Source organism: Thunnus thynnus, chromosome 18 (assembly GCF_963924715.1).
Source record: "Thunnus thynnus chromosome 18, fThuThy2.1, whole genome shotgun sequence".
Classification (NCBI taxonomy): Eukaryota; Metazoa; Chordata; class Actinopteri; order Scombriformes; family Scombridae; genus Thunnus; species Thunnus thynnus.
Window position 1 is genome coordinate 5,728,249 of NC_089534.1, and position 12,892 is coordinate 5,741,140.

Here is a 12,892-nt window from a genome sequence, read left to right on the forward strand (position 1 = left end):
TCGCACCATCTTCATCAGCAGATTCTGAGCACTTTTCTGGCGTACAAAAACTCCATCTGATGTGGAAGATCGATCAAAAGCTACCGTAAATAAACCTTGTGGTCGGATTGTTTTCGTCAACTGGTTTAATTCAATTTAGTTGGATCACCATTGGCCTCTATCACAGCAGTTACTGATCTTCCAAAAAGTCTACACACAATTATTCGCAATCAACATCTGAGACATTTAAAAAACAAATAAACTGATATAAAAACTTGCAGTTATAGACAAGTATGTAAACACTTTGATATCTTTTCATTATTGTCCCGATATAAAACCAACCAAGCTCTCGGTTCCTCCGGCGGCAGGGACGTAGATGACTTTGTACTGCCTGACGTCGCCCTCGGCCGGATCCCAGCGAACCCTGAGGGAGTTGGTGGTGGGGTCGGTCACCTGGAGATTTCTCACCCCGCCCAGGGGTTCTGAAAAGAGACAGGAGACATCAGGAGCCTGGAACAACCGCTAACGTAACCTTCACTCTTTGCTTCACCTGATAGGTCGGGTTCACCTCAAAGTCAGGGAGGCTGTCAATCTTTTTCCTATCCTGTGTCTCTCTAAACTTTGTGGTATTCGGAGGCAGACATCTCTATTAAAATGCCTCTGAGAAAAAAGGTTTGAATAACTGCTGAAAATAATCCTTAGCATTCATTGTATCCTGCAGGGTGTACCAGATGGGTGGCTTTACCACATCAGGAGGGTCCAGATGTATCAGAGAAGGGGGGAAGTTGCCTAAACTTCCTGGCATTCATTATGTTCTTTTGTGAGCCACAAACGTCCATAAAAACAAGGTCTGTGTTCTCATTCTCAACCCGAAGGACCATATCTTTAAGGTGTTTGTTTGGGTTTTTTTGCATGTTTTAGCCCGTTAACAACAAACTGAGTTTACTTTACATTACGTGCAAGCTTTCAGATGGTTTCAGTTCACTTCAGTACTCTGTAAATGTTACTGTAGTTTCATGCGGAGACCATTTTCTAAACTGTGTATTCAAGAATGCTGCAACAACAAGAAGTCAGCTGCAGGAAACATTTATATCTACCAGTTATGCAGTTAAGAAGACATCAGTCAAGTTTCTTTGAAATGATTTTGGTTCACATTACAGCATGTACCAACTAACTCTTCAGTCATCACTTCATCACAATAAGGAAATAAAAATACCCTTTGATGAGGTCTTAAATAGCCTAAAACTTGCAAACATTGTGATCCTTTAAACTCCTCTTTTATTGAGTTTGTGAAAATTTCTGGTATGTTGAACAAAAGGAGCCTGGGTCAAGCTAAAAATAAGTGTTTAATCTGTCCTGCAGGGTGAAGTTTTAGCAACTAGGACAGTTTGGATGAATCAGAGTAAAGAAAGTTCACAGAAAAACATTCGTTGTTGACTCTCAGATACATTCCTGTCTTGGTCCTATCCGCTAAACTCCATCCGACACAAACAACCCAACACAAAGCATGAGGGGTGTTTTCAGATTTGATTATTTGAATCTCTGCAGAACAATACGCACACACACACCTCCGGGAATGTGAGCTGAATTTCTCAAAATGATTCACTCACTTGTCTTTCCTTCCTCGCTCTGCGGTATGCCCTCCACGTCTGGGTAGACGGGAACAAGCGTCACATTGTAGACGGTGTTAGGGTCCAGGTTCCTCAGGGTGGTGGAGGTGGTGCCTCCTGACACTTCCTCCTGTTCAACAAAAATATTAAATCCGCTTCAGCAGGATAACAACTTGATCTGATTATGGTGACAATGGATGAGTAGATGGTGCCGAAGTGAACAGAGCCGGAGCTGTATTCTAGCTTTTAAGCAACTGGCTATCTGGGATAAACCCTTCAAATCAGAAGTAAAAAGTAAAGAGTACAATGAATGTGAAGTTTCTACCATTTTTTCTTCTCCATCTGGTTGAGCTTTGTAGTAGATCTTGTAGGTTCGGACGTTGCCCACCGCTGGATCCCAACGGACTTTCAGAGTGTTGATGGTCGGGTCGATCACCTGCAAGTTCTTCACTCCGCCCAAAGGATCTAAGAGAGAAGAGCAGTTACAGGATTAGTCGATTCATTGAGTACAAGTATTAAGACAAAAATCAACAATGAACTGATCTACTAACAAGTATTGTGATATATTTTATTCCTCTGTGCCGTAGAGCACACACACTGTAGTTTATTTAGACTCAATCCCATACTCACTAGAGCACCAAATGTAGATTCATCCGCCACTGAAAATAGTCCCCAACAAATGTACTATTACCTCCTGTTTGAGTTACGTTGGCTAAATATCTTCAGCTTTATGCTTCTTGTTTGTAATTTATTTTAACTGTTCTCTTACCAATTATATATATGTTTTATTGTTGTCTTATTCAATGCAGTCTTTTAAAGTAAGTTTTGCTAAATCTTTTTTTCTCATCTATTACTCGTTTATTATTTATTTATTCATTTTATTTACATTTTACAGGCCACCGTTTTGAATTTTGATATTTTACTTGTATCTTGGTTTGCATTAGTCTCCAAATCTATATTTAACATCCTGTATGTTTGTCAATCACTTGTAAAGCACTTTGAATTGCATTCTACTTGTATCAAAGGTGCCATCTAAATCAAGTGTGATTGATTGATTAATCAAGGTCAAGTAAAGTGTCCTCACCAGCTAATTTACATTTGTTATGTTTAATACGTGATATATTACTTTTATATTCAGTGACAGATCATCTCATAAAGTGTCACATCACTTTACACCAAAGGAATCCTAAAAAGACTCACTCAGTGTTGTTAGATGAAAAAAATAGTCTGTACTTCCTCAAACATACCTGACATATTTAATTTGGGCAAACATGACGAATCTGTAGTGTCATATTGGTGAGGATGGTCATTTCTCTTAAAGCACTTCTTTCACTTCTTTATCATTTAGGACGGTGAGACAAACGTCTGGATTATTACACTGAATTGTTGCTTCTGCAGTTTAAACTGTGCTGTGAGTTCGGTGCCGCATATAAAATGTCACATAGAAAACGTATTTATATTTGTTTTATGTGTTTTGAAGAAGTCCTTTAGTCAATCAGCATTTTAAACTCTGGAAACCGACCTGCAATAAAACTGCTCTGTTGTACTTTATGCTTTAAATTTACGTTTTTGTCTTGATGTTTTTCTTTTTAGTGATGTTTTAATATATCATAGTGGCCTGTCAATCTTTTTCCACATTCATAAGAAAGACTTCTGGCTTGGCTTAGCTCTCGACGGCCCAACCACATGCTCTTGGTTAAAATCATCTGAACTCACTTGTCTTTCCATTTTCAGATATGGGTTTGCCCTCCATCTCGTGGTAGACGGGCACCACGGTAACGGTGTACTCTGTGTCCGAGTTCAGGTTTTTCAGGACAGTGGAGGTGGTCGTTCCAGACACCTGGTCCTGGTCGAGGAAAGGAGAAACAACTTTGAACTGGGTGAACTGTAGGTTTTGGAGAACTCTGAGAAAAGCAATACCCAAGAAAAGAGAGGTTTGGCACACACAGAAAAACTCTCAGGCTGAACAATGTCACAGCTTAATGTGCTGCAAGCCCAGTTTTCTTGGATGCAGCCTCAGTCAGTAACTGTCTTTGTGCAGCTCCGTAACAGGAACAGTAGAAGCTCAGTGATAAAGATGGATTTAAGCAGAAAGCTGCCACTTCAGAGACCATCCAGGGACAGCCTGGGCCTTTGAGCAAAGCACCAAACTGGCAGCAAGGAGGAGTGTTTGCCTTCATCTGGATGTACTCCTTCAGGCTTCTGCTGCAATAAACTACTTCTTTGTCTATTTAATCTAATACTAAATTCTTAAATCTGCCAGTAGGCTGAGATAATTTCAATTGTTTCCAAATCAAATAATCTTATTTCACAACATTTCTTGAGCGAAGTGGCATAATTTTGAGGGTAATGAAATGGACCCCCTCAAGATATTGTCACTGCTTTAGGGAGAACAGCTGAAGCTGCCTTTGAAATAAGTTCAACTATCCCACATCATTGTCAAATGTTTTCCATTAGTTCTAAGAAAGTGTAGTTATTAAAAGCAACAACATTATCCAGCGTTCTTCTTTTGATAACTTGATATTGCAAATTTTCCAAGACAAGAAAAGAAAGTTCTTGCATGAAACTGCCTGGGAAACAAGTGTAATCATCTCACGCCACTGGCATCGCTCCACTTTTGAGCGAATTTAAAGCCAAAACTAAGGGTTAGCTCTATGCTCACACGGCACATTACCTCCTCTTACTTAAAGGGGACATATGCTTATGTTTTTCCTTATTTTCAGACAAATATTTATAATGTCACAATGTCGGATGTTCATGTTAAAAGTGGCTGACGTGTCAAATAATGAGGTAAAGATATGTAGAAGTAATCCCTGTGAGCAAAAAGCTCTGCTCTGAACGCTCGGTTTCCAACAATTTTTTCTTCTTTCAGCCCGAGCCGATGACGGCTTGTGACAGATTTCTTTATATGGTCGTCTGCTCCACACACAGCATGCAAGTTCACTGCTCTGCTCCACTAACATTATGGTGTTTTTCCATTGTTTTGGGTCGTCTGCAGCTCTTTGTCAAACATCATCATCACTGTGGCTGTTTCCGCTTGTACTATTACTCCCTGCATTATTTCTAACTGATCTGCTGAACAAATAGCGCCAAATATCTAACGATATCTAATATATAACGAGGTTCTGCTGATCCAATGAGGAACATGTTTCACTTTCTGTAAATTCTTCACAATATAAGTCCATAAGTCTAAAAGTTTAGTTATTTAAAAGCCTTTAATTTGATGCAGTAAAGCAGGAAATGTTGGGTTTGCATCAGCGGTAACTTTACACAACTCTGATGGCTGCATAAAGGACCAGTGTAAGATAAATAAGGAGTTTTTTGAACTGTGAATCATGCAAAGCTACTCTAGCTGAGTCCAAAAATAAAAAAATTTCTCCGTACTTTCTCCGTGATGCAGTCATTGCCTACATATGACACAACTTCCCAATCAGGCATTTGACGTCAGCGCAAATTCACATTAACACTATCAAATCAACAATCCGAAGATGAAGAGGCAAACATTTCATCTAAGTTCCAATCAAACAACACAAGAGAAGTATGAACATAAACAGCCTGACAGTTTCTCTGCAACAGTAAACAGTACAGTAGAAATGCACCACTGAACAGGCACAGTCTGTTCCTTTCCTACAGATGTTAATCCCATAAAAAACATTTTTATTTTCCATATGTTGTCTTATTTGGTTTATTTAATTACTCAAAATACAGTTTCTCTCATTTTATCCCATAAATTGCTTTAAAGGGGGGCATGCACATGCACATTTCCAGGTATTTATTTATATTCTGGGGCTCTACTGGAATATCTTTGCATGATTTACAGTTAAAAACTCTCCGGAGGCTACGTAAACAGTTATAGTAGGATTTCACCTCTTTTTTCTCTTTCTTTACTCGAAATGGAAACTTCTCACGGAACAACCTCCGCAACGAAGGCTACGAAACGGACGGCTTTTTATGGGCAGGTGCGTTGAGCTGATGTCATCACAAGTAGGAAGTAGAGGTAATTTAGTAAATGAAGCGTTCAGAGCAGGCTGAAGCCATGGTTTTTGACTTCAAGGGAAGTTCAACTCAAGTTTTGGAACTTTTACCATGTTTAACATCCGACATCATAACAGTATATAAATGACAGAAAATCAAATATTCCCCTTTGAGGTTGTAATCATAATAATAATAATAGTTAATAGTGTTTTTTTAAAGGATTAAATGTTAAAGACAGCATGTAATTAACAGGAAAAGCATCAAGTAAATGGAAAAGTAGATGCAATGATAAAAGAAAATAAAAAACAGGCGGTTACTGTGGGACAGAAAGACAGAAAGAAATGTAATTTTCTGGTTAAATAAAGGTTAAAAAGCATCTCTTGACTGCCAATGAACAATAATTTTCTCACCATGGTAGATAAAATGCTATAAATTGGTTTGAATTAAAGCGAACGTGTCTCATTTGACATTTCAGGCAGTCATGAAAACCAAGATACAAATGAGGCATGGATGAAGTTCTCAACTCTTGGTGAAAATCCAACATGTGGAACTGGCAGATGCTGATGGTTATATAAAGCTGGCAGAGCTCTGTCTTCTACTCCGCCGTTGAGTTTCTCAGTAAATATCGGCTTGTCTGAGGAATTGTGTTAAACCTGGTGACATGACACTGACAGGGTGTAAATATAGCAGTCTTACCACATCCTGCTCTCCTGTTCCATCAGTCGGCGTCCAGATAACGATGTATTCACGCACTTTACCCTCGGCGGGATCCCAGCGGACGTTCAGGGAGCTGGTGGTGGGATCAGTAACCTGCAGGTTCCTCACATAACCCAGTGGCTCTGAGCAGAGACACGAAACAGGAAGAAAATCCTCAGCACTTTGGATCAGAGCGTCACACAGCTGCTGTCTAGTCAGAGGTTACTGGTGTCCAGGGGGCAATTTGTACAGATGTTGGATGACAAGAAAATGGTGCTTTTCTGGCTGACTTTTCATTTAGGTCCATTGATTCGGAGTCAGTTTTACTCTGCAGTTATTGAGATGGATGCTTCTCTTTATTTATGTTACAATGGAGAAGAAATTTACTTTTTTCTTCCATTCAGATTGTTTTCTGCTGAAGTCATAAATCAATAGCAGTCACTGGAGATTAAAACCAGATCACCTTTGTACTTCATTTTTATTTGTGAGAGTCGTTTTGAAGCTTCACACTTTCAACCAATTTTTGGATCGACACTACTGATAAAGTACAACTTTACCTAAAAGGTAAAATATTAGTTACACTATTAGTTACGCTAATAACTAATAAGATATAATAAGAAAGGAAACATAAAAATACCACAGACAGAATTTATCCTACACAATTCAGGTGAACTGAAAGAAGATTTCAGCAGTAGTTGGATTTAATTGTGTACAAATCGTTTTTTTTGTTGTTGTTATTGTTGTTTTTTTGTTCAAAAGTGAAGATCCGACACCTGAAAGGGTTTGGAAGTGTGAGAACTGAAAGGAGATGACGTGTCAGCTAAAGTGTAATCCCTGACAGAAAAATCAGTCCAAGAATCAGAGCTGAAAGCAGCGAAACTGCTGACGTGTGAAAATCTGAGAATGTAGCAGTTTGATCATTTGAAGAATAACAGATGGAAGTGGTTGAGATGTCAGATGATGTTCAGTTTAACTTGCCATTTTACAGGTCTGTGATTTCTTAATTTCCTAAATATGTCCTGAGAGTGTTTCCTGAAAAGAACTCTGTAATTTGTTTGTTTTGATTTTGTTTAAAGAAAAGCTTATTTTAAGCCCTATAATCAATGTATTATTGGAACTTTTGTTGTAATGTACTGTATGTTGAATTGTTCGCTCGCTTGCATGTTCAGCCTGCTGTGTTCTGAGTCAAAGACTAATAAATAAAGTGGAAATGTACCAACTGAACACTGTTTCTTTCCAGGGAACTCTTGCAAACATTCAGAAATTATTTGGAAACTATGGACACGTACAATAAAGTGTCACTCTTTGACCTTTCCACTAGCACACAAAAATATCAAAATCTAATGACCGGACTGTAATGACATTTATTGATCACATTTCTGCTCCCTAGAGGATGAACCCTTTAGATTTTAATGATCCTATTAACTTTCCTGAAGCACTACTCTCAGGACATTACGGAGAGAGGGCTCCAATAAAAGCTAAATTAGTATGTATGTCTTTCTTTCTTCTCTACTGTCCACCTTTCATTAGCTGCCAACTGTACTGAACGACTATCAGTCTTTCTCCTGAGTCAGTCTTAAAGCTGCTCTTGTCCCGTCAGAGCCAGAGAGGAAATGATCTGTAAAACTGTTTCATGGAGGCTCAGGTGCTTTTCAAGGTTCATAGAGGCACTTAAACTCAAAATACCATACTGCCAACAGCACATGACCGTAGCCACAGATACTCACTTGTCTTGCCGCTGTCTGTCAGGCTGGGTCCGTCTCCCTCAGCGTAGACGGGGACCACGGTGACGCTGTAACGGGTGTCTGGTAGAAGCTTCTCCAGGACGGTTTTGGTGGTGCTCTCTGAGACTTGCTCCTGCAAAAGACACACGTGGTGAACTCAACTCCTCTTTACCGAGAGGCTAAATTCCTGCCAGCCCCGAGAGCCCCGGCCTTTGACCACCAGCAGGTGAAAAGATTAACTTCGCCCCAAAGGGATCAGCAGTAACTACACATCAGCACACTGCATTTACTATTGAAATTACACATCTGCTTGGGGTTTTTAAAGGCAGAAACTGATATTTTTCCCAACATTTCCTAATATTTTGTGACAATTTTCAAAATAAAAACTCTTTAACTCCATTTATATGCTCCAAAATTACAGAAATCCAGTGTTTTTAGTATTAAGACCATTTAGACCATTATGAAACATTAAGACGCAGTTGAAAGCTCTGGAGACAGCTTTTTTTTGTAGTTTTGTTTGTCAAAGTAAGATTTTACAATGATTACAAAGATTACAGTTAGATTTACCAAATACTTTTACTCAGTATTCTTAAAAGCAGAAAAATACCTTTAATACTAATATCTTTAAATGAAACATTAATTCACAAAGTTGATTTCAAACGTTATGAAAAAAATGTGCAAAGAAAATAAAACCTTTGTGTCCGATATCCAAAATTATGGATATCTGACATACTGTATATAAATGCAGTATCGACGTGAGTTGTTTCTGTTATGAAAAATACGGAAATCTTTGTCATTATGATTCATTTTACATGTTGTATGTGTTTAGCTGTTTCTGTTTAAAAACTCTGAGATTTCTCAGATTTAGCAATTTGGATGTTAGCCAGATCATAAGTGAAATTATTCCAGTTATTCCACTGTTTGCTGTTTCATTTTCTCATCGAATAACCCATTGAACCCTTAAACGTCATTCAAATATCTCTGGTGCAGGGGTTAAAAACTCCTCCGTAAAATGTACTTTGACATGCTATTTCAGGGTAAAACTTATGTCACTGGGAGAAAAAAAAATGAGTCATTTCTAAACATACAAACACGAGCAGCCAAATTGTCAGTCAGCCACATTCAAGCCTGTTATTTCACGGCTCTTTACAGCACGTTAACTTCCAACAGCCTGAACCAGCCTCAGGCCTTTGATTAGCAGGATTTACACAAACTTATTCTGTACACGCTGCGCTCCATAAATATAAACCCCACAAACATACCACGCAACGATGAGGGATCCACTCTGCCAAAAGGATTTAGACACTATTGTGTGACAACTGCATGATGGGATTATCCTGTCAAAAAGTATGACATCACTTAATCCCTGTTGAGGGCCTTGATCGTTGTGTTTCTTTTGACGGTTCAAAATGAGTCTGACAGCCTTTTTATTACTTGTGCTGAAAAAAATGTGGCTTTACTGAAGTGAGGAAATGTTCAACAAAGTTTATTAATATATTTTATCTTAAAGTTTTTAAGTTTTTAAAGTTTTAAGACAGATACTTTTTTGTCACAAGCAGAGAAAAGTTACCTTAGAAAGAACAGTTTAAATTCACACGGTTTCTCTCTGTATTTCAACAAACTTGATGGCTTGCAACCCAGCACGATGTGCCAGAATCATTTGATATGAGTTGAACAGTTTCCAGATCAAATTGCAAAGTCACTGAGAAACAGCCCATCAGATTTGAAACAGCTGAAGAAGACACTGGTTTTGAACTAAATGTTGTGTTACTGTTATTTTAGCGATAGGGCAGATAAATGAGCTAATCTCAATCTGAAAGCCTCTAAATCTCCTCGTGACCTTCGGCACTGACTGGCTGACATCCATTTGTGAATAAAAGGACAGAATCAGTTAGATGTAAGATGATGACGTATCAGTCCAATAAAATTAACTAAACCAACTGATGTTTCTCATATTATGATCTCAGTCACATTTTTTCCCACAAGAAGGAACAAATGTCCCCAAAAGACCATGAAACTTAAGCTTAGAGGCTTAATTCACCTCAGTTAAACTAAACCTAAAACCAAGTTATTAAACTCAAGTTTAAACTCAAGTTAAGTCATCTTGACTCAAGCAACTTAACAACTTAAACAACTTAACTCAACCCAGGTTAACTTCATGTGAGTTAAGTTAACTTGACTCAACTTGACTCAAGTTAACTGGACTTCATTCAGTTTAACCCAGTTAAATTTACTGGACTCAGCTTAACTCAACTCAACTTGACCCAAGTTAACTAAACCTAAGTTAACTCGACTGGACTCAAGTTAACTCAACTGGACTCAACTAAAGTCAATTTAACTCGACTGGACGACACTCAAGTTAAATTAATTCGACTTAATTCATGAAGGGGGTCTTTGGCCTCAACTGAAGACCGAACCAGGCCTTTATTATTAATGTCACATATTTATATTTGTTTATATTTTGGAAACAAGTCTTCTCCAGTTTTAATTTACTGTTTGCTGGTGTTCGTTAAACTACTACTTCCTCCGTTTCACATTTAAAGCCTTTCCCATGTATCGAGGGACAAGTTTCACTAATTGCATCTTTATTTCATGAAAGCATGGTAAATTTGAATAACTCTGGAGTGAGAACAGTATTTATATTTCTGTTTACTGTACATTTTGATGAATTTAGCAAGTGAACCTTTATCGTGCAGCTACCAGTAATTTAGTTTTTCCCGTCTTCTTTGTATTTCTTCAGCCAGACTTTGTTGTAATTTGGGTACCAGGTTTCATTTGAGATTTTACTGTAAACTAAACTAAGGATCTTACCACAATCTCCAGTCCTCCGTCGGCAGGAATGTAGATCACTTTGTAGCCCTGAACATTGCCATCAGCAGGGTCCCATGTCACTGTGAGAGTGGTGATGGTCGGGTTGGTCACCTGCATGTTGCTCGCTCCGCCCAAAGGCACTGGAGGAAAAATTATTGTTGTTAAGATTCAGGAATTAAAACTTTAGGTCATTTTTAAACAAATTCGGCTTCAGTTAGAATACAACAGTGTTATTCAGATAAAAAGATTCCAGCTCCACAGTGACTTACGCGTCTTTCCGTTCTCGGACTGGCGTTTTCCCTCCCTGGCGGGGTAGACTGGTAACACAGACACTGTGTATAGTGTGTCAGGCATCAAGTTCCTGAGGACGATGTTGGTGGTGCCTGTAGGGACTTGCTCCTGTTAACGGAAATTTTTAAAAATGTGTTGTTAAGTCTCATAACTGACATTTATTTTGTCAGGTATCATGTACAAAATAGTACAAGTATTTATATGTACAGAGATGTTTTTTTGCTGATGATGCTCTATTTATTTTAAAGCTGTTTGCCATCATATCACATATGACTCTTCAGTGCTTCAACCCAATTTTATGTGGGTTTTTTTCCCCTTAAAATCATTTTTTATAGTGGTGTTTTGGTGTTTTTGTAGGAAAAATATATGGAATTACCAACCAATTTTCTGAAGAAGATATTTGTGTGCTCGCTTCCACAGACAAACTGCACTTAAAACATTTGAATTAGCTTAAGTGACATAAAATGTTGAATCTTGGGAGCCTCTGAAATGTATTTGCCTGTGATTAATAATTAATAGTGGGATTAATAGTTCAAGCTAAAGTATGTCAAAGAAAGTTGTAGTTGAAGGTGCTAAATGGAGCAATGAAAGTACATTGTATGAACAAAGCTAGCAGGACAGAGTCTAGCTTAAATATCAGGACGGGCTATGGTAAGAGCCTTCCAGCAGCCATATTGGAAGTCTTACACCTCAAGAAAACTGTCCCACAAAATGCCCAATCTTCCCTGAACGGCATTGAACATCAGCCTTGTCTATTTTTGTTCCGAGAGGTATGACAGGTGTAAAAAGAGCCTCACCATCTCCTCTCGGCCTCCAGCAGTGGGCACATAGAAGACCTTGTACAGGCGAACAGCGCCATCAGCCGGGTCCCAGTCCACATTCAGGGAGGTCATGGTGGGGTTGGTCACCCTCAGGTTCTTCACTCCTCCCAGTGGTCCTGAAAACAGGGACAAGACATTTATACACTAAATCTTTCGCTTATTTGCTACTTTATGCTCATCAATCATTTGGTGCAGTAATAAACCTTGAGATTCTGAATAAAGTACTCCAATATCTGATTTAATTTAATTATATCAATGAATTTATTACTACAGTATCTGAAGCCGTCCATGTGAGTTAGGAGAGGAGACAGTAACAAGGCTGTTAGCTTTTTTTAGGCTTTACATTCTATGATAAAAATGTTTAATTACATCATTTCAGATGTCTTTTTTTAAACAAATACATTTAAGGCAACTCAAAACAACCCATTACTGCTGTCTATATACAAAGGTATAGCTCCACTTTCCCACTTTCACTCAAACAAACTTTTGCATCTTTACACCTGTTCACTATAAGTACAATTTCAGCAACAGAAAGTACTGAGACATGAGTATTTCAGTGTTCAGTCTTACTTGTCTTTCCATTTTCAGACATTTTCTTTCCATCTCCCTCAGCGTAAACCGGCACCAGAGAGACAGTGTAGAGGGTGTCGGGCTGCAGGCCTCGCAAGATGGTGTTTGTGGTGCCTGCTGACACTTGCTCCTAAAATTTACCAAATAAATGACACAACTTAGCTTGTTTCAGACCCACAGAGAAGACAGAGAACCAAAAATGCAACAAAAAATAACAGTGAAAAGTTGCATAATTACAAGTTGCATAGTTGCGAAGGCATCAGCAGCTGCTAGTGAGGTGCCCTTGAATTCATTAACCCCAATTAACCCCAATTAACCCCAATTAACCCCAAACCAGAAACAGACTCTACTTGTAGTGGGCTATCCTGTGGGCTAGTTATGAAAGCAGTTTTAGTTACCACATAAGACATATAAA

General features: G+C 38.5%; 1 protein-coding gene across 4 annotated transcripts in view; it reads right to left on the bottom strand.

Annotated features, from left to right (window-relative positions):
- The window catches only part of col12a1b (collagen, type XII, alpha 1b), a 152,343-nt gene that overhangs the window by 61,443 nt on the left and 78,008 nt on the right, over window positions 1-12,892 (bottom strand). For all 4 annotated transcript variants that reach the window (XM_067572009.1, XM_067572007.1, XM_067572006.1 and 1 more), the window contains 10 exons: window positions 12,478-12,607; window positions 11,884-12,023; window positions 11,065-11,194; window positions 10,796-10,935; window positions 7,988-8,117; window positions 6,261-6,403; window positions 3,306-3,435; window positions 1,915-2,054; window positions 1,590-1,719; window positions 322-461 (listed from right to left, as the gene is read on the bottom strand). In XM_067572009.1, coding sequence (XP_067428110.1) covers window positions 322-461; window positions 1,590-1,719; window positions 1,915-2,054; window positions 3,306-3,435; window positions 6,261-6,403; window positions 7,988-8,117; window positions 10,796-10,935; window positions 11,065-11,194; window positions 11,884-12,023; window positions 12,478-12,607 — 1,353 coding nt within the window. The remainder of the gene's footprint in view (window positions 1-321; window positions 462-1,589; window positions 1,720-1,914; window positions 2,055-3,305; window positions 3,436-6,260; window positions 6,404-7,987; window positions 8,118-10,795; window positions 10,936-11,064; window positions 11,195-11,883; window positions 12,024-12,477; window positions 12,608-12,892) is intronic.